Raw genomic sequence first — 21,149 nt, forward strand, 5'->3', positions numbered from 1 at the left:
TGCTTATTGATGCCCCCTCCTATTATAACTGATTGATTTCCTCCAACAGACGTGCAGGCAGATCCATCCTTTGCTGCTTCAGAGAACACTTAATCTTGGTGTGCGTGGATGTGTTTATTGATAAGAAGTTCCCAGCTTTCTTTACAGAATCATGCGTTTGCAAACGCATTGTTTGGATTGGTGGTGACAGCGTGATGTGTGTCCGCACAACTCCCGGGAGAAAGGCCCTCGCTTCCACTAATGCACCTAATCCATCAGGCACAGAAAGAGGGAAGGGCTGGAGGGAGGTTTGGAGAAAAGAAAGGACAAAAAGATTGAAGAAAAAGAGTGGTTATATCTGCCATGTTACTGCAAACAGCGAATATTAGACTTAGCTAAATGCTGCAACGTTTTATAATTTGATTTAAAAGTTTAATTTAATTGATGAAGGATAAGGATTTTTTGGGGGACAGAAAGTGTAATTCCCAATGTACCGGTATGTTTTTTTTTCCAAAGCTCCAAAACTGTTTAAGACTAAAAAAGATAAAAATATGAAGGCAAATATTGTTTTTTTAATCATGAGATTCTCCTGTGACAATTACTAATGTTCTTTCTCAGGTGGATGTATTGGACAGATTGGGAAGAGGATCCCAAAGAGAGCAAAAGAGGCAAAATCGAGCGGGCCTGGATGGACGGCTCCAACAGAAACGTCTTCCTGACAAGCAAAACGGTGCTTTGGCCCAACGGACTCAGCCTGGATATCCCACAGGGCATCCTCTACTGGGTGGATGCCTACTATGACCGCATTGAGATGGTCTATCTCAACAATTCTGGACGAAAGGTCTGACCAGGATTATGTTCTAAACGACTAAAGCAACTAAAGACTAGGTTATAGAATCTGGATCTTTCTGTGAACGTACTGGTATAAAGTATTTTGTAGCCTTTGCTGATGGTTTTATAGTATGTTTAAAATACATAATACAGTAACTGACATAACATGATTATATTGAATAAATGAATTATATTTTTTTCCCTATCATTTGAAAATACAATTACAGTAGCAGGTTTCTAATGATCTGATGTTTAAATAGCTGTTAGTAAATGTAGAGCTGCTCTATGTTGGACAAAATATGTGCAGGATTTGAAAAAAAAAGCTTTTTGGAAATATTAAGAAGCCCAAAAAGGAATAATAGCTCTGCCTCAATTCAGTTCTTTAGTCAGATGAGGTACAGCCTTAGGAAAAAAATATTTTATACAAACTGAACACATATACCATACAGAGTTTACCCAAATGCTGCTCAAAGTACAGCGATCATGCAATCATTCCATAATCTCATGCAACACAGTGCAAACACTTTGCACTGATGAAGATTGCCTCAATTTGGAATGCAGAATGTTGAAAGTGGTTCCAATTGACAGCAACCCGACCTACTTTCTGTTTAATCCAATTAATTCACCTATTCGACCACCTGAGGACAATCATATACTGTAAATGAAACCCTTAATTTTTGATTATTAGAAACAACGAATGAACGGAACCCCTCCCCTAAGTAGAATACTTGCCCCTAGCATAATACAACACTATGCATCTGAAATACTTTATTCTATGTGGAGTCCCCATACAAAACCAAACATAATTAGACATACAAAATAACAAACACAATATATTCAGGTTTAAGGCTAAATAAAATGAATTTTTAGACTCATCAATAATATACGATAGCAGTGTTGTGAGCTTAAGTCATTGCCCTTTTTCCTTCAGAAGGTGAAATAATGATAAAACTTTGATAGGTTTCGTTTGTAAAAGTTCTACCTAAATGTTTTAGCATCATTAAACGTAAACTTTTCCATCTGGGTGCTTTTCTGCCATCAGACGGTGTACGAAGGTAACGAGCTGAACCACGCCTTCGGCCTCTGCCACTATAAACACTTCTTGTTCTGGAACGAATACAGAAGCGGCAGCATTTACAAACTGGACACCACCACCGGCACGGCCACCCTGCTTCGAAATGAGCGCCCTCCCATATTTGAAATTCGGATGTACGATGCTCAGCAGCAGCAAGGTGCTGGACAAGATTCAAAATAGAATTTTGAAAATTCAAACCACTGATATTAATTGATATCCTTAATATTAATTGATATCCTTTATTTTGCAGGATCTAATGAATGCCGTGTGTTTAATGGTGGCTGCAGCAGTCTGTGTCTGGCCATACCAGGAGGCAGACAATGTGCTTGTGCAGAAGATCAAATACTGGACCCATCTGACAATACCACTTGCAAAGGTATGGTATCTTTAAAATATAGGATTTATGAAAACTAATGTGACTAAAATATCTTATTTTATTAATTTTTACCCCCTTTAATGTGACCTACAATCTCTACAACTAAATAAAAAAAATGTTGGGGGGTAAATAAACAAACCATAAGGTGGATGTATAATCCTGTACACACTTACTGAAAAAAGAAATACTTTGTAAAAGCTTCTACTGATTTTATTACACTGCTTAGGGTCTGATCTTTAAAGATTCCAAATAAGAGGCGCCAAATTGCCGGTGTAAATTGTTTTAGCAGGTGCAATAAGGTGGCATGTTGCAGGTGATCAACAATGATTGCTGCGGTTTAGTTCTGACCATTAAAATGAGCAGCTTGCATGTTCCACAGGCAGTTTGAGAGTCGCCATTAAGGAAAGATGATCTTCAAAGCCATGCAGTTCTCTTTGCAGGCTCTTTTAATAGTCACATTTTATATATAGATATGCAGCAATATTTAATTTTCATAATTTTTTTCATTTGTAGTTTATTTGCATACAGGTTGTCTACCGTCCCGCAGCCTTTTTATGTTTTCTGATATGTTTTCTGACAGTCCAGCTTTATGTTTACATACGCACAGATTCTCTCTCCACCATCTGTCGTTGCACCAATGACTCCTTTGTGGCAATAATAACTACAGATATTTTTAGATTATATATATATAATATTTATATTTATGTAGATAGCTCATGTTTTTTATGTATTCACTTTTGTTATTTTCATAAATGTATTTTTTTTTTACTTTTGTTTGTAGTACTTTGAGAGATGTGTGATGCACTATAACTATAATTAACGTTTAAATAATTTCTTTCAATCATTATTATTCTTACCTGCAACTACAGTATATGTATATGGCTTTGAACCTCATCTTTTTTATGGCCCCTCTTAATCTTTCTGTAAACATGCAATCCACTCATTCTGATGGGTGGAACCAAACTGATTTGCAAATGCAAATATCACTTGCTATTTAGAACCTCTGAAGATCAGTCCTATAACGTTTAGCTTCTGCTGTTGCTCCCCACTTTCTAACTCTTAGTATGTCTCAGATATATTATACAGCTATGCTCGTCTAACTTTTATGATGCGGCATTTGGTTTCCTCCACAGTTAGTTACTAAAAGAAACTAAATCAAAATATGAGAACGACTGTTATTTATTTAAGATCAATTTGTTCTGATCCAAATTTAATATAATATGATTACTCTAGAATGGCATTTAAAGGTATATAGAACAATCTTTTATTTCTGGGTGGATCATCAAAATAAGTGGTCCTCAATCATCAATCATTCTGGTGATATGCTTACATAAGGCGATAGGCAGTCGCCATAGGCAGTCACTACTAATAACAAAAATGGCGCAGGCACCATGCGGTGGAGGACAAGTTACGTGACCAATGGCGCAAAAAGCAGTGATCATCTGTCCGAACGGTCAGTTAACTGAGTTGGCTATAAAGTCCATTATATAGTCCCTGTTGTATGTGGACACAGTAAGCTTGTTTGAGCTATGAGAACAGCAAATTTTAAACAGGTCGTGCACAAAGAGAAATGTGTCCGTGCATGCTCTCGCATTTTTTTCTTAAAGTGGAGAGGTCGGGTCTTTTAAAGGGTCGGTTTTGCTTCATTGCATGGTGGGACATGATAAGTGGAGCTTTGGGACTCTTTGCACTACGATGGATGTAGGGTAAACCACTAGAAGAACAGCTGCATATTAGAAAGGGGTGAAATATGATTTTTTTCTTTTTGTAAATGAACCTAAATATTCCCTTTCTGTATTATGATTTATTAGCAATTACAGCTCAGCCACCGGTTTGCGGAAGGTTTGACAAATGGGTTTCAGATATTTAGATAGATGAGCTTTTCCTCAAAATACTTCCACTTTTCATTAATGGAAAGGATTGTTTTTGTGTCCTGGAAATGTTTGACTTCTATTCTCTCCTGTTTCTCAGTCAACCCGTCTTACGCTCCCCCACCTCAGTGCCAGCCAGGGGAGTTTGCCTGCAAGAATAACCGCTGTATTCAGGAGCGCTGGAAATGTGACGGGGATAACGACTGTCTTGACAACAGTGATGAGACTCCAGATTTATGTCGTAAGTCGACAACACACCAGATATAAAACCTGATAAGCGCACAGGTTCTTAATGTGTGTTGTTGTGTAAGTAGAGTTGGAGCAGTGACTGTGGATATGTAAAAGCTGTTTTTCAGTGCGGTCAACTGCGGACATATTTTCTTTGCAAACTAAATCAACCTTCCAAAAAAAAATAATAATCTCTTGAATTTCCTCTGTTAAGACCAGCACACCTGCCCTGCTGACAAATTTAAGTGCAAGAACAACCGCTGCATCCCTCTGCGCTGGCTGTGCGACGGGGACAACGACTGCGGCAACGATGAGGACGAATCCAACACCACCTGCTCTGGTGCACCTACATGCTTCGTCATATTATTATATAATTCATATCATATTCCAAACATTTATTTCTTCTTCTTAATTTTTAACACACACGTTCTTGTTTCTTTGCCCTATAGCCCGAACCTGCCCACCCAACCAGTTCTCCTGCACTAGTGGGCGCTGCATCCCCGTCTCCTGGACGTGTGACCTGGATGATGACTGTGGCGATCGGTCCGATGAGCCTGCATCCTGTGGTTGGTCTACTTATTGTCCTGCCATTCAGTCTCTGCAGAAGTATTCATATACCTGGAACATTTTCATAGTTTGCTACAACATAAATATGCTTCTTAATACCTGTTTTCAACATGTTTTGTTTGTCCAACACATTTTAATCTGATACCCTAACTGAAATCAACTGAAATATTATTGAACAGTCTCCCCATGTGTGTTGTAATCTCATTATAAATCCAGCTGTTCTGTGAAGGCCTCAGAGGTTTTTTTAGAAAACATTACTGAACAAAAAGTATCACAAAGAGAAAGAACCCCCCTGCCAAAAAAAAAGGATATTAATAGAAAGTATGCAACCCTATCAAGGCATGGTCATTTATCTAAGCCGACAGACTGGATAAGGAGTCATTAATCAGCGGAGGTAGAAAAGAGAGCCATGGTAATTCTAGTGGAGATGAGCAGTTTACCAAAGCTTCTTAAACTCACACAGATGAGGCGTGAGGTGTTCAAAATTAAACTTGTCCTACATGGTCATTCTAATATTTTAAATTTATTCATCTCACATTGGATAAATTTACCTCTGCATTTAACCCATCCCCTTGGGGAGCAATGAGCTGCCATCATGGGGCGCCCAGGGAGCAGTGTGGGGTTAGGGGGTTTGCTCGGAGACCCAGAGTGGCAGTCGGTGGGAGTGGGGCTTGAACTCAGAACATCAGGATTCCAAGCTCTATGCCCTAACCACTAGGCCATCAAACCCCCGATGTGTCAATGACAGGTGACACTGAACACTCCACTTAGTAACACGGTTGAGGCAGATTTACCCTGTGGGGATGCTTTTTTTTTTTTTACAGGGAAGCCTGACAGAGTTTATGAGGAAATGTAAAGAGCAACATTTGGGCCAAACATGAAGGAAAACCTCTGCAGAGGCTGCAAACGAATTTCATCTTCCAGAACGACAACTGTGAACACACAAAGGGCTGCAATTTCTGGTTTAGAAAACATTCATGTGAAAATATCTGCTTATGTGTGTTCTCACTTTAATCTGACAGAGTTTAATGGTTTTAAAATAAAGGAAAGTAATCAGTTTGCAGGTGTGCAAAGCAGCTGAGGATATCCCTAAAAAGACTTGCAGCTGTAATTGCAGCAAAGGCTGGTTCTACACATTATTAACTTGGAGGCTGCCTCGCAGAACTGAGCAGATTGTATAAACAATGAAATCACATCACTTTTCATTCTCTTCCTTTTCTAATTACACATTAAATCCAGAAAGTTACTCTAGTTTTCTTCTAGTTACTGTAGGTTATATTATAAAGGCTGCTTCATCAGGTGAAAGCAGATCGCTGTTTAAATTCTGAATGTCTGTTTTTGCAGCTTACCCCACCTGCTTCCCCCTCACACAGTTTACATGCAACAATGGGCGTTGCATCAACATCAACTGGCGCTGTGATAATGGTTAGTGTCTATTCTCTGTTTGGTTCATCCTGTAGCAGCCCTGTAGTACCCTCGGTCACAGTTGGCCCTGCATGTTTAATCACCGGACCTTTATCTCTTGTGCGTCATGTCATCTTGTTCATTTTGTGTATTTTGGTTTTGTTGTCCTGTGTCGTGCTGTTCGCCCACTGTGCTGTCTTCCGTTGGTTCTGTCTTTCAGAAAAGGATTGTGACGACGGCTCTGATGAGTTGAATTGTCCAAAGCTGACCGGTTAGTGCATAGATCAGAATGCACCAAAGCAGTGATGGCGCTAGCCAAAGCTTTTAAACTGACCAGTGAAGGCTTAGAGACAGCCAGGGATTCTTCTCTAACCGACATTCAGCCTCCAACAGATGTTGGACCCAACACAAACCTCAGCTTTCCGCCTCTTTCCTGATGTGCTGCACACAAACTTGATCCCACCATCAAATTTGTGACATCAGCAAGACATCAGTTGTAAATAGTTACAAAGTATCTTTTTTTTTTCATAAGACTTGAAAACCCAATAGTTTAAAAAGCTGTTTTTGTGCCGTAGAGCTCAATCTGTCATCGCTAATGGTGCCTGTTCTGATCTATGCAGTTTCTGTCATTTAAACTCTCATCTTTCATATTCTGTATTGTCTGCTTCCACTCTTATGTGTTAAGGGATCGGTTGTATTTGCTCAATTGTTTGACCTGTAAGTGATGTTTGCCGTCTGTTCTCCAGATAATGACTGTGGGGATAACAGTGATGAAGCTGGGTGTCGGCACTCCTGCTCCACCACTCAGTTCAAGTGTAACAGCGGCCGCTGCATCCCTAATTACTGGACCTGTGATGGAGATAATGACTGTGGGGACTACAGCGACGAGACCCATGCAAACTGCACCAACACGGGTCTGTGTCTCTATCTGCTGATCAGCTCATGGTCCATTTCACCGGCTCGAAGCACATTTTAAAATAGTTACTAAGGATGATTTTTTTCATGCAGAACACCAGAGTCATACTGTGTAATTTAAGCCAGTCTGTTGTCTATAAAATTTAACATTCTAGCCAGTATTGTTTTGACAGAGCATTCGACCATGACCACGTCTGCCTTAATAGTCCATAATAGATTGGATGTCAAAAGACAATGAAGTGCCTAACAATTTCCAGTGCTGTGCAAAACCTTGGAAAAATGTCAAATTACCCTCAATAAAGGTTGTTAATTTGGCTTAATTACCAATCTCTAATTTCGACAGAACTTTGAGCTTTCCAGACTTTCTCCTGTTAATCATTAAACATTTATATCGCAATAGAAGGCAGTGTCTGCATTACTGTGAGGAAACAGTTGCTATAAAATATATAAAGTGATGTTTTTCTATTTGAAAACAAAAAAAGGGACATCTTCAACTCTAGCATAGTAGCAGTTAGCATCTTAATAAAACAAAGAATCTTTGCTTTAATCCATTGAGCCTTCGTGTTGCCAGCTTTAAGTCTCACACTCCTTTTTTGCAGCTTGAAGGAAAAGCAGATATGTCTTCCTACAGTAGTAGCCATTCAAAATTCCCCCACTTTCCTTGATGGGCCCTTAGCTGGTCTTTGACTGGTCCCACTTCAGTTTCTTTTTAAAGATCAATATTTGTACTAAAATATTCTTTCTGTCATGATATGTGGACATTAATATCTAAAGAGAAGCGTTATCTCCTGGTCAGACCCTGTAATTCAGTGAAAGGGTGGAGTCAGAGTAAAAGAAATGCAAGAGCGGGTCACTCCAGGGGCTGGAAGTTGGATGGAAGTGAGTTGCCATTCTGTTGGCATTTGACTGGGAAGGGCCTTTTTGAATGGCTGCTACTGTATGTCATAAAATATAGCTTCCTTTAAAATTGTCTCTTTATTTGTGTCCCCTCTGCTTCTAATTTTAACTTTCAAAACAAAAGAGGGTTTTTTGTAAATGCAACCTAATAACGTTTGGTATGCCCTGTTCACTGCTCAGAGAAAGAAGATAGTATGGAGTTAGATCGGTCTCAGTTTTCACAAATACACATATGTGACTCATATATGCACAGGACATGATCAACAAACACACAGCACGATTCACACAAGCACAAAAATATCTACACATGCAAAGGACAAGATTCAAAGATGTACAGAATGATTCACACAAGCACACAAGATCCACACATGCACAGAATAAGATCACCAAAATATTTCTGATCCATAAAAAAATTATAAATTATATCACAAAGTGCCAGTGGTCTTTAAACTTCCCTGCATTTGTGTGTGGATCTTTGACACTCCCTTGACGTGCCTCAATACACAAATGCATTTTTTTAAACAGGGGATGGTTTGCCACCAATCACAAAGCTCCCTTGTATCTCCTATGTTTGAGCCAATCAGGCTTAAAACTTGGTTCAATGGGTTCAGTCAAATCTTTACTTTTTCATACCAGTTTCATGATTTTTCCTTAATTAGATTTTTTCTCAATGTTGTAAATTCTTCCTTGATTAATTTTGTTGTAATTGCTTCTTGACATTATAACAGTTTTTACGAATCACTGTAATTGATTTTAGGACATTTCCACTTTTTTGACATTTTATCTATCCACAATTTTGATGGTCATTGTGACTTTTTTGAAAGAGCCTTTTAAATATTTTCCAACATTTATTCCTCAACCCTAATCTGCAACGTTACAATGGGTTAAAATAAAAAGCTCCTTTGATAGCACCAATAGCACAAATACCGTTTTATACGGAGATAGACTAAGGGCTCATACAGCATGAGCTGATTATTAGGTTTGTCTTTATTATCTGTTGCATTGAGCTCATCAAAGTCTCCTGTAGCAGATGTTTGTTATTATCATGGGTAGTTTGTTGCATTTTACCTCAGATTGTTATTTTACACTTTTATTGCCAGAAGAGCAATCCCCACATAAAAAAAATGCCTCATGCATACACAATCTCATTATTGTACTGTTTGATTATAATTCAGCTTTTTTACGTAGCAAGAGGAGAATAGAATGATTCACATTTCAGCTGGAGTGATGACTAATCCATGTGTCCTGTAATCTGTTGTGCTAAAACTGCCCTTCCTGTTACCTTTCTGCTTCATGGTTTTGCACTTTATCCGTGCTCATGTCTAAAAAAAACCTCTTTGTTCCCCCTCATAGCCACACGTCCACCCGGTGGTTGTCATACCGATGAGTTTCAGTGTCGGATGGACAGCCTGTGCATCCCGCTGCGCTGGCGCTGCGATGGAGACACCGACTGCATGGACATGAGTGATGAGAAGAACTGCGAGGGCGTCACACCCATGTGTGATCCAACTGTCAAATTTGGCTGCAGAGACTCCGGTGAGGAGACTCGTAAAAAGACGTCAGGTAGGTAAAAGCCTAGTTTAGTCCTAACCTGGCTTTCTGTCCTCAGCTCGCTGCATCAGTAAAGCTTGGGTCTGTGACGGCGACAGCGACTGCGAGGACAATTCGGATGAGGAAAACTGCGATGCCCTGGTGTGTAAGCTCTCCCACCACGTGTGTGCCAGCAACACTACCATCTGCCTGTCTGCAGAGAAAATCTGCAACGGCATCGACGACTGCCCAGATGGCTCTGACGAGAAACTTTGCGGTAAGAAAAGAACAGTATCCAGGAACTGGGAGGGAAAACCTTCATGGCCTCATCATTTCTTTCTTTGTAGATGTTTGCTCTATGAACAACGGCGACTGTAGCCATAACTGCACGGTGTCTCCCATTGAGGGCGTGATGTGCTCCTGTCCGCTGGGCATGGAGCTTGGCCCTGACAACAAGACCTGTCAGATACAGAGCTTCTGCGCCAAACACCTGAAGTGCAGTCAGCGTTGCGAACAGGACAAATTCAGTGTGAAATGCTCTTGTTACGATGGCTGGGAACTTGAGTCAGATATGGAGAGCTGCAAGAGCACAGGTAACAGATCCACTCAAACAGACATGGGGTTCGATCTAAACAATTAGTGTGAATGGAAAAAAAAAAATATTACTTTATACAATGCTGTCTGTATAATAGAAGAATAGAATTCAACTTTATTGTTGTTACACTGTCATAAGTACAAAGCATCCAAATAAACTCTGCATTGAACCCATCCCCTTAGGGAGCAGTGGGCTGCCATTGTGCCGTGCCTGGAGCAGTGTCAGGATTGAGGGTCTTGCTCAGGAACCCAGAGTGGGGCTTGAACTCCGAACCTTGGGACCCGAGTGCAATGCTCTAACCACTAGGCCACCACTCCCACAAAAATATATCTATTGCGACTTCTATATAAAATACTAAAATACTATTACTGTCACAGTAGATCACTTTGAAAACTTAAAAAAAGGTTTATTTGAGTATTATTATTTCTTTTAAAAAAAAACGCAAAAAAATTAATTTTTTTAGAAGAAATTCTAAATAGCATGCGTCCTACACCATGTCCAAGGAAGTAATGTCAACACTAGTTGCGTTGTTTTAATTCATGCTTTACTTTCAAGTTAACTTCGAATCCCTGCAAAGCAATCCATGACTTCCTGTTTCCTTCTGGTATTTGAGGCCAATTTCTCACAGCGACTCTTCAAAATGGGAAAGACAGGATAGCATGCCATTCAACCAAAGCAGATGTGTGTTTATATATATGTCAGAAAAAAAAGGCTGCAAGAAAATAGACTAACTTTCCCTATAATAATTTAAAACTTGAAAGCTGATGGAAAAGGAGCTGGAGCAAACAAGGTTAGACAAGGACCTACATTCATGTTGCAGTCACAAAAAGGGAGGAGGAAGGAGGTGTATGTAAACTCCAAAGCTCACTGTTAGCTGCAGCTAAACGTGGCATCCGGGGACACCAGGTCTCTATGACAGCCATTAGAAAATATTCACATGCATTTAAGGATTTGTTGATAGAAGATTAACATTTTGTTTTCTGGTGTGAAACAAAAACGTGTCTCTTGTTTAGTTTGGTGGAGATTGAGAATTTGTGATGCTGTGGGCCTGTTTCTCTCTTTAAGAGGCTCCTAAAACTATTTTTAGAGTGCATGAGAGTACTATAAACTCTAACGTATTGCAAAAACATCTGGTCTTAATATCCTGCGCTCTGTACACCTTAACCTTGTACTAATTAATACTAAAAAAAGGTTGTAGAAAGTCTAAACTGGAAGGCTGTTAATTAATTTGAGGATGAGGGTCTTGCTGAACATGATATTATACTAAAGGAGTATTTTCTATATTAAGTAAGGGGATCTATATAAAGGTAGGGTATTTTAGTTTTCAATCATATCATCACAGGAATTTGGATAAAGCTACAGGACTGTAACTGGAAACTGTTGTATTTTTTGTGTCCTATTTTGCCACTATAGCTCTGGGAATTGATATCCCAGAGGTGGATAACAGCCCAACCTTTACAAGTACACAATTATGGTTGTTGCCATAGTTCAGCTGAAGTTTAAAATTGTATGTGATGGTCACGGACTGAATATACACATTAGCTCCTAGCAGAAACTGCATTGTCTGTGGAGCCTGACTGTCACAACACAGAACAGAGGACCCAGTATTCAGGCAAGATAGATAGTGGGCTTACTCAAAAAGTGTTAATTTAAAAACAGCAGATCGGAGTAGCAGCAGCTAGGGCATCTAAGGCTGTAACCTCTGCAGGAGAGAAACACAGGTTAGTGACCATGATAATCTGATGGAGGATGCTTATCCTTGTGAATCTATAACCTGGTTTTCAAGTTCAGTCCATGTCCAGAGAAAGAGGTAGGATCCGGCCGGTGGGTTGCCAACCCGATGCAGCAAGCGCCACCTAGAGTGTCCCAGATGCTGCAACCCAGGAGAACATGAAGGAGTCCCAAGCCAGGTCAGGCAAACAGATCAGACCAGGAACAGACAGGCTCAGAGGTCCAGGAGTCCAAAGACAGTTCAGGCAAACAGATCAGACCAGGAACAGACAGGCTCAGAGGTCCAGGAGTCCAGAGACAGTTCAGGAAAACAGATCAGACGGGAACAGGCAGCCTCAGTGGTTGAAAGGCAAAACAGGTCAGGCTCATAAAATGAGAGACACCAAGGAACTCTAAAAACCCTCTCACCACTTGCTAGAGAGAACAACATAAACTGGCCCTGTTGACTGGATTCAAGCACCTTAAATACAGGCAGGAGCAGATGGATCAGATGAGAGGTAATGAGCTACCCGGCAGAATTGGACAGGTGAATGAAATTAATGATTAAGTCAGTCATCAGCTTCAAGATCATGACACCATCAAACCCAAAATAATGTACTCTACAGATTGAAAGAGTCATAAAGTATGTCTGTACTCAACCTAAGTTTTTGGTTGGTCAGAAGGTTCATTAAGAGACCATGAAGATACTGCTATAGTTTTTTTAATGTACCGGTACGTTATTTTCTGCAAACATTAATTGAAAATTGGAGGGTTCAATCAAAAGAAACAGGGCCCTCTAAAATGGTTTGCAATTTTATCACCGGCATAAAAGGAATAAACTATATTCACGAAGGAAACATGACTTTCTCCGGCTGCTCCTCACCGACAGGCTTTAGAGATGAGCCAGCTGCCTGCTGTTGTTCATCCTGCTGCCTGTCTGGCTGCCTGTTAGCTCCAGATAACTGCTGCTAATTTACTCGCTGTTTTCATTACATAGGATTGAAGCAGCTTTAAGCAGAGCCTCTATAGGGAGAGTCACCCAGGGCATGTGTTACATGACTGCCAGCTTCAGTACAATGCAAGGCAGAGCTCTTCTGCACTGCTCGGAATACATGTATTTAAGCTGGAGTTGTAAGATTAAAAGTCCTTTTTGCAGCGGTGGCCTGGATTTAACAGACTGGCTCTCAGATGGGGAAGATGACTTCACTTGGTTATTTTTTTTGTTCAGACTAACAGATTTCAGTTCCTCAAAACATTTCAATATTAGGGAAATATGACCTGAGTAATGACAATTTATATTCTTTGAGGAGCAAAATGCCACCCAACCAATCAGGCTGGAATAATGACGGTCACCGATGTTAGATTGGGAAATAACCACAACAGTTAAGTCTCATTCAGACCTGATTACCGCCAGACCCAAAAAATTAACAAACCACTTGGTCTGAACAACAAAACATGCTTAAATTAAATGGAACCGGGCTTTCACACAGTTTTTCTGAAGATGTTCAGACAACTATCCACGAGTATTTGTCAATTCTGTCGGCTCGCACTAGAGCACTGGGACAGAGATAACTGAAGAACACAAGTATACTAAGTGTTGAAACATCCTTTGAAAAACTATTATAAACCTTATATCTCAGGCCTGCGACTGATGTAGTGATGCTGCATCATTTATGACCAGTCCACCGCAGGATTAAATAGACTAAGAAATTTAAGTTTCTTGAAACAAATTCTGTTGGAGATTTTCTGCTGTATGAATGAAGGATTAGATAGTGTCCGAGTCAAAGGTCAGACCTGCATCATGTTAAGAGGTTTCTGCATCCCATTGACCAGAGGCTCCATCCTGCAAGGCTCAGTTATACTGGAACAAATCTGCAAAGAAGAGTGATCCACATTTCCTTCACAACTATGTCACTTCCTGCTGAAATGATGGAATTTGTGTAGAGGGAATTACTTTTCCACACAGGGTCATGTGGACAATTTTTTGTTTCTTTAGCTGTATTATATTAACTAAACTGTATTTATATTTGTCTGATACACAATTAAACTTCAATTAAAGTGTATTCAGATGTAAATGAAGATACCCACATTTGCAAGAAAAAGTTTAAACAGAGCAGAGACAATCGAAAAAATTAGCTGTGTTCACTCCAAAAAACAGTCAATAAATGGTGGCAGGTTACTATAATTTTTTATTTTATTTCTAATCATTATAAATCTATTATTTTCTATCTTTAGAAAAGACACAACCTCGTGAATCCATTGTGTAACGGAAGAAGCAGTCAGCAATTAGCAATTCGATGTGATAGCTTTTACTTCCTTCCGGAGAGAACTGGATGTATATTTCTGAAAGGCAAAAAATATGATACTATTAAGTATCAATACTTTTGGAGAGTACTTTGTTAATAGAGTAGAAGGAAATTTGCAAAAAATGTGTCAAGGCTGGACAAAAGAAAACAACTTATTTGGAACATTGCAGGAACATCTACCATGTTTGGAAAAATGTGAGATATTTATTCGTCTTTGAATAGTGACATTTAAATTTGACGTTAGACTCATCAGATTCTAAGACAAATAGATTTTATGAAGGATCTTTAATGCAAGTTTTCATCTATGTGGATAAAAGACCAGTCCTAATTCACACGCTGAATAAAAAAATACCGGTATATATTTTTTTTAATTAGTGACCTTCCTCTTGATCATCACCCTCATTAAGAACAAGTAAAACATTTCATAACAATGTATAAATTATTTTTAGGGGGAAAAAACTGCTACAACACTGGGATATTTTCCTATCTTTTCTTCCTGTGTTTTTATAGATCCCTTCAAGCCATTTATTATTTTCTCAAACCGCCATGAAATTCGGCGCATTGATTTGAACAAGGGGGAGTTCAGTGTCTTGGTGCCCGGCCTCAGAAACACCATCGCCCTGGATTTCCATCTCAACCAGAGTTCCCTCTACTGGACTGATGTGGTGGAAGACAAGATCTATCGTGGAAAGTTGTCTGAGAATGGAGGTAATTGCTCTATTTTCTGTCATTATGTTTGATTTAGTCACTTGTCAGATAAGCAGCTTTTACTTTTCTCTGGCATTTTCAGTCTATGTTATTCTTCAGTGGCGATCATGAGCTTATAGAGAGATCATAGAGAGATATGTTCTGGAGTTTTGTTTTTAAACTTAATACAAAACAAATCCTACAGGCATGGATTGCAGTTAGGTTAGACACAGATCAGATTGGATAAATGATGACAAAACCAAAACATTAGGTAGCTTATTACGAACTACTCTCAGGCTATGTCCAAACAACCCATCCATTTTAAACTAGATAATTTTTCTGTTTTTTTTAATCCAGTTAAGTACATAAAAGCATTTTAAATGCATCTCCTTGCTTTCCATTCTTGTGGAAAGATATAGTAGGCAATTGGTTCTCCACCTGTCATCAATAATCTGTACCATCCCCTCATTTATGGAGGCGCAGCCGGTAATACATCCTGATCGTGACTAAATGTGTCTCAGGAAGAGGAAGCGAAAGTTATGTTTTATATTCCATAATAATAAAACGCACTAAACTGCAGTGTGTAAAATGGTAGTGATGACTTTGCTGATGCGTTTACCTTCGTCTTCGTTACCATCACCATCACTACACATGGTCAGAGTAACATAGTATAATACAAAATATAGAAAACATGCATGTTTTCTTAGCCAAAACATGGCTCTGTTTTGGTCTGCGATATAAAGCTTTAAACTCAATGCTAATTCAGACATTTTGAAATGATAAAGCTTCCTGGATGGGAAGCGAAACATCTTCAAACTTAAAAAAACAAAAGCCAATTGAATGGTTTTGTTTTTTTTACCATTTTTGGAAGGTAGCTAACTACTGTAGATGTTGGTTTGACTTACCATGAGCTGAATTTAGTTTTTATTTTGACTAGCAATTAGTTTTAACTGGCTTTTATATGAACTAGTTTTTAGAAAACTACTGTACCTCTGAGCTTATTTAGCTTTTGGCTTGACTAGTTTTAATCTGGATACCTTTAAGTTTTACCTGCTTTTGGCTGAATAGCTATTACCTGATTTGCCTTTGCTTCAGTCTCCCAAATGTCTGTCTTTTCTTGTGACTAAGACAACTGAGAGCACCATCCATGACAAAATAAAAGATTCTCTTTTAAAGACTTCATTAACTCCATTTCAGAAAAGTTATAACCAGCAACACAGGCAAAGACCATGAGGGAAACAATGAAATAAGTACAGAAAGCTGTTTGGCTTTTAAGTTTGTGTTAACATTGTTCTGAACAGCATACTGACTCATCCTAAATAATTATGCATCTCTCTCATTAGTGGGGGCAGTGGCAAATTAAAGGGTTAGAGGGGGGCTGTTAGCCCTGACACCACATATTTAGTTTTTACAGCGCTACTCTGTAATTGTACTGTCACTTCCTCTTTTGCTGATGTGTTTCCTCTTCAACGTGGCATCTAAACACTTCATTAGTGGACAGTTTGTGATACTTATTACAATTACATGATTTCTAAGTACTAAATCCCAGCTGATCAATGCTGTCGGCTACAGTACTGTACATCTGAAAAAAATGGCATCAGCGGAATTATTCCTGCAAAACCTTTCGTGGATTTTAATAGAATACAACAAAATACCTTAATCACGCAAGATAATTAACTGCTTCACTTGATAGCACAATGAATTTAAGAGACTGATTTTGACTTTAGACAAAAAAAAAACTTTGAAGAGTTCAGTCGATACAACTTGATAAATGGCTGCAGATGAAGAACCTCATAAAAATCAGCATGTTGAATTGAATTCTTGTCATTTTCTATACCTGTTCTACAGCTTTAACCAGCTTTGATGTAGTGATCCAGTACGGTCTCGCTACACCTGAGGGTCTGGCAGTGGACTGGATAGCAGGAAACATTTATTGGGTGGAAAGCAACCTTGATCAGATCGAGGTAGCCAAGTTGGATGGAACCATGAGGACTACACTGCTGGCTGGGGAGGTGGAACACCCTAGGGCTATTGCTCTTGACCCTCGCGACGGGTAACAGCTGTACTGCTTATTTAAACCTCTGTAAAGTAAAGCAAGGAAAACAACTTATAATGATAAAATTATGTTTTTGGCAGAATTCTGTTTTGGACAGACTGGGACGCCAGTTTGCCGAGGATTGAGGCTGCATCCATGAGTGGTGAAGGCAGGAAGACAATCCACAAGGAGACGGGCAACGGAGGCTGGCCTAACGGACTCACTGTGGATTATCTGGAGCGGCGCATCCTGTGGATTGATGCCAGGTAAAACAAACAACAAAAGTAGCCTTTTATCTTCACATTTTATTAAATGGTTTTCCAAGAATAAAACGTATAAATTATTTAACATTTTTACTTACACAGATCTGATGCCATTTATTCTGCTAAGTATGATGGCTCTGGACTGATCGAGGTTCTGAGGGGCCATGAGTACCTCTCGCATCCGTTTGCGGTCACCATGTACGGTGGAGAGGTTTACTGGACCGACTGGAGAACCAACACACTTGCCAAGGCAAACAAGTGGACTGGGAACAATGTGACCGTGGTCCAGAGAACCAATACACAACCTTTTGACCTGCAGGTCTATCATCCATCCAGACAGCCTCAAGGTAGGAAGTGCACACATTCACTGCTCACTTAGTAGCGGCAAAATCTGTTGTAAATTTACTAGACAGGGGAAAAGCTCACAATTCTTCTAGTATTATACATTCCCACGTTTCGGGTTTCATTTTGTTTTGACTGCAGCGATGCATCAAGCAGGTTTGTCTCGGTCAATACTGATTTCCAATTTGTTTCACATCTAACCTGGCCATCTCCATTATGACCTATTCCAATGTAACTCATAAGAAAAGAAGAACTGTTACCCAAGTGCATTGTTAAAAATGGTGGTTTAGAAACCAAACAGAATTGCTTTCTAGGGAGCAGGATAATCCTGGTTTTATAGTTCAAATAAACATCTGAAACACACATATATATGCATTTTTACATTCATATAATATTGTTTATATTCCTATGCATTAATAAAATCAACCTTGGTGGGAATACGAACTACATTTATTTAGTAAGGCAAACAGTAGGCTTCAATTTTAAGCACCTCAGGGGTCAAATAAAGAGCAAAAGCACTCCTATCAGTCAATTTGTTGGTATTAAATATTCTAACCGATAAGGTTTATTTTGGTTTTTTCTCTTCTCTCTGTAAACCTGAAGGATGGCAGGGCATGAATATCCCAGTAGATCAGCTATTTTGCAAATACCAACCTTCTTGCCATTACTACAGTATTTAACCTTTTCTCTCCTATCTGGATGCTAACTGGCTTAATCAGTATTTCCTGTTACAAATACTAGATCAGTTACACCAAATAAAATAACCATGTACACATTCCAAGTCTGAACTCTTTCGTTTCATCTGTCCAGCTCCCAACCCGTGTGCAGCTAAAGATGGCAAAGAGCCCTGCTCCCACCTCTGCCTGATCAACTACAATCAGACTTTCTCATGTGCTTGTCCTCACCTGATGAAGTTGGGCCCCGACAGACGGACATGCTTTGGTAGGTTTGACCACATATTATGAAAGCAAAAAAAGTTTGTTTTTTGTTGTTGTTGCATGTCTGCAAAAAAGGAAGCTCTGTGGAGGGGAAGTCTTAACTCTAAAAAATATAGTTTTTCCTCCCTAAGTAGCAGCAAGCTTGTTTATCTTTTGTTAAAGTGCAGTATTCAGGGTGTGCTTCTCGATTACCTTCTGTGATATTGGATCCGGTGACCCATTGTTTCATTCTGACAGAGCCATTAGTCCCCAATCTCAATTCCTCTTTCAATTCCTTTCTGTCTGTCACTGAAGCCGTAAAGTTTTAAATGAGCTCTGACTGTTAAATTCATGCTATCAGTTATGTATTTGCACTGATTGAATTTACTCCCACTGCTGTTGCTGTGCTATTGCGTTACCCTGCCAGATATGATCACTTCAGTCAAAAGTCCAATTGAATTAAGTGTTTGTTCAAGCAGCAGGAATGATACAAAGGAGCACTCATCCTTGCAGCATTAGTTCCTTCTCAGAGATTCCCCTTTTGACTTGTTGCAGCATTTACCAAAAGATTGATTTCACTGAACACTAATGGGGGCCTGTCACCATTTTGTCTCACCTGCAGAGTCTCGTCAGTTCCTGCTATATGCTCGACAAATAGAGATCAGGGGAGTGGACATTGACAACCCATACTACAACTACATCATCTCCTTCACTGTGCCAGACATCGACAATGTGACTGTGGTGGACTACGACGCTCTAGAGCACCGCATCTATTGGTCAGATGTGCGAACAAAAACGATAAAGAGAGCTTTTATTAACGGGACCGGAGTCGAGACTGTTGTTTCTGCTGGTAAGGAAACGATAGAGGACAAGGCAGGCCATCTTTTAAAGGCTTGTTAGTCTAGTAAAGGGAAGGTCGGTTTGGACAGATTACACCCAGATGTTTCATATTGATTTTTTTTTTATTTAACTATAACTTCCCTTTATGATTAGAAATATGAGTTTTAAGTCTGCAGTCAAACATGCTAAAAAGAAAAACACAAACTTTATCTGAGCATTATTTAAGACATTTGTATTACATTCATCCAACCACTTCATGCTTGACTAGTTTGTCTTAAAACAAAGGAAATACCCTCTTGAAAATGTTCAGAAAATGGTATTAATATTGTGCAGCAACAGGAAAAGTCCAGTTCATAAAAACATTGATGCAAATATTTTCATAAATCATTACATTTAACAAATTTGCATTACCTTTTTTAAATTCAAATTAGACCGTTTTTTAAGATAAGATGTTTGGTTCTTCTTGTCTCCAACTCTTTAATAAAAATAAGGCTGATACAAATTAAAGTTTCCTTTTTTTTTTTTTAGATAGAGAGGATATTAGAAAGCTTAGCAACCCATCAGTGGACATGGATGTTAATGAATCCATTTACAGAAACAAGAAAATGTCCTTAAGTTACAGTTTCAGTGAGAAATTAAGAGGTAGCAAAGCATCCTAAGGTCCATTTTTCCATATAGACACATTACTTATAAAATGTTAAAATTTCCAGTATAATTTCTTAGTAATCTGAACACTATATCTTCATAAATCAGTGGCGTATTAACAACACAACCCCTAAGGCTCACTGCAGCAATAATAAGAAGATATACTGAAGTAACAATCACTCTAGTCTTAACTCTGATTCAATGAAAAGCTTTTGGAGTTTTATTTTTATTTTTTTATAGAAACACCAGAGCTAATAATAATTAAAATTTCTTGTGTTTCGTTAGATCTACCCAATACACACGGCCTGGCAGTGGACTGGGTGTCTAGGAACCTGTTCTGGACCAGTTATGATGCCAATAAGAAGCAGATTAACGTCGCCAGACTGGATGGCTCCTTTAAAAATGCTGTTATCCAGGGCTTGGACAAACCACACTGTCTGGTGATGCATCCAATCCTGGGGTCAGTACCACACACTCACACAAAGGAAGAGAAACAGGCCTATCATAAAGCTCTCAGTTGTAGGGAAGCTGGAAGTAGCTCTCCAGCACCTTCCTTCTTTCAGCTAGTGGCCTTTCCTCTATAAATGCTGCTTTGGCTAACCCCCATATTTTCTGGCCCAAGCATTCCCCCACAGGAGCAAATACACACCCATGACATAATTAAGGCCTGTCATACCATTCAGTAATAACAGTGTAACTTGTCAAACACCTAAATAACAAAATCAGATTCATCATTTTGAAGTCAGTCTTGAGCTTTTCTGAAATGACAAACTTAAAGTAAAGCATGCTTGTCTTAATTTAAAGTGCCCACAAAGAAAATACATTAAAAAATTCTTATTGAAGAATCTCTTTTGAGTGTATAAGAAGTGAGTTTAGGATTAATAAAGATTTTTTTGGGATTTAGAAATAAACTTGATTAAATGCAGTTCAGTTTCCTGCATTGAAAATGGGAGCAAACCCTTTAAGTCTGCAGTTTCTTGGAAACTTTAACTCAGATTCAGGTTTTAGCCTCATAATGACATATTTACTTACATGATGTAATTCCCTGGTTGCAGTTTCCCACTGACTGGACATCCAATTAATCTGTAAAACGAAACACTCAACAAAATGTTGCTTGGAATAAAGTAACAGACAAC

At 39.1% G+C, this 21,149-nt stretch overlaps 1 protein-coding gene across 4 annotated transcripts in view; it reads left to right on the forward strand.

Annotated features, from left to right (window-relative positions):
• The window catches only part of LOC107082107 (low-density lipoprotein receptor-related protein 1-like), a 128,147-nt gene that overhangs the window by 69,102 nt on the left and 37,896 nt on the right, over window positions 1–21,149 (forward strand). For 2 of the 4 annotated variants that reach the window (XM_015370599.1, XM_015370600.1), the window contains exons 13-31: window positions 598–820; window positions 1,853–2,042; window positions 2,136–2,261; window positions 4,233–4,373; window positions 4,575–4,700; window positions 4,810–4,926; window positions 6,272–6,352; window positions 6,552–6,602; window positions 7,078–7,245; window positions 9,497–9,679; window positions 9,753–9,950; window positions 10,021–10,266; window positions 14,795–14,992; window positions 16,820–17,024; window positions 17,108–17,272; window positions 17,372–17,616; window positions 18,422–18,553; window positions 19,151–19,378; window positions 20,299–20,473. In XM_015370599.1, coding sequence (XP_015226085.1) covers window positions 598–820; window positions 1,853–2,042; window positions 2,136–2,261; window positions 4,233–4,373; window positions 4,575–4,700; window positions 4,810–4,926; window positions 6,272–6,352; window positions 6,552–6,602; window positions 7,078–7,245; window positions 9,497–9,679; window positions 9,753–9,950; window positions 10,021–10,266; window positions 14,795–14,992; window positions 16,820–17,024; window positions 17,108–17,272; window positions 17,372–17,616; window positions 18,422–18,553; window positions 19,151–19,378; window positions 20,299–20,473 — 3,198 coding nt within the window. The remainder of the gene's footprint in view (window positions 1–597; window positions 821–1,852; window positions 2,043–2,135; window positions 2,262–4,232; window positions 4,374–4,574; window positions 4,701–4,809; window positions 4,927–6,271; window positions 6,353–6,551; window positions 6,603–7,077; window positions 7,246–9,496; window positions 9,680–9,752; window positions 9,951–10,020; window positions 10,267–14,794; window positions 14,993–16,819; window positions 17,025–17,107; window positions 17,273–17,371; window positions 17,617–18,421; window positions 18,554–19,150; window positions 19,379–20,298; window positions 20,474–21,149) is intronic. The other 2 variants (XM_015370602.1, XM_015370601.1) reach the window with 1 other exon arrangement.

Source organism: Cyprinodon variegatus, unplaced genomic scaffold (assembly GCF_000732505.1).
Source record: "Cyprinodon variegatus isolate N-32 unplaced genomic scaffold, C_variegatus-1.0 Scaffold47, whole genome shotgun sequence".
In the NCBI taxonomy this organism is placed as follows: Eukaryota; Metazoa; Chordata; class Actinopteri; order Cyprinodontiformes; family Cyprinodontidae; genus Cyprinodon; species Cyprinodon variegatus.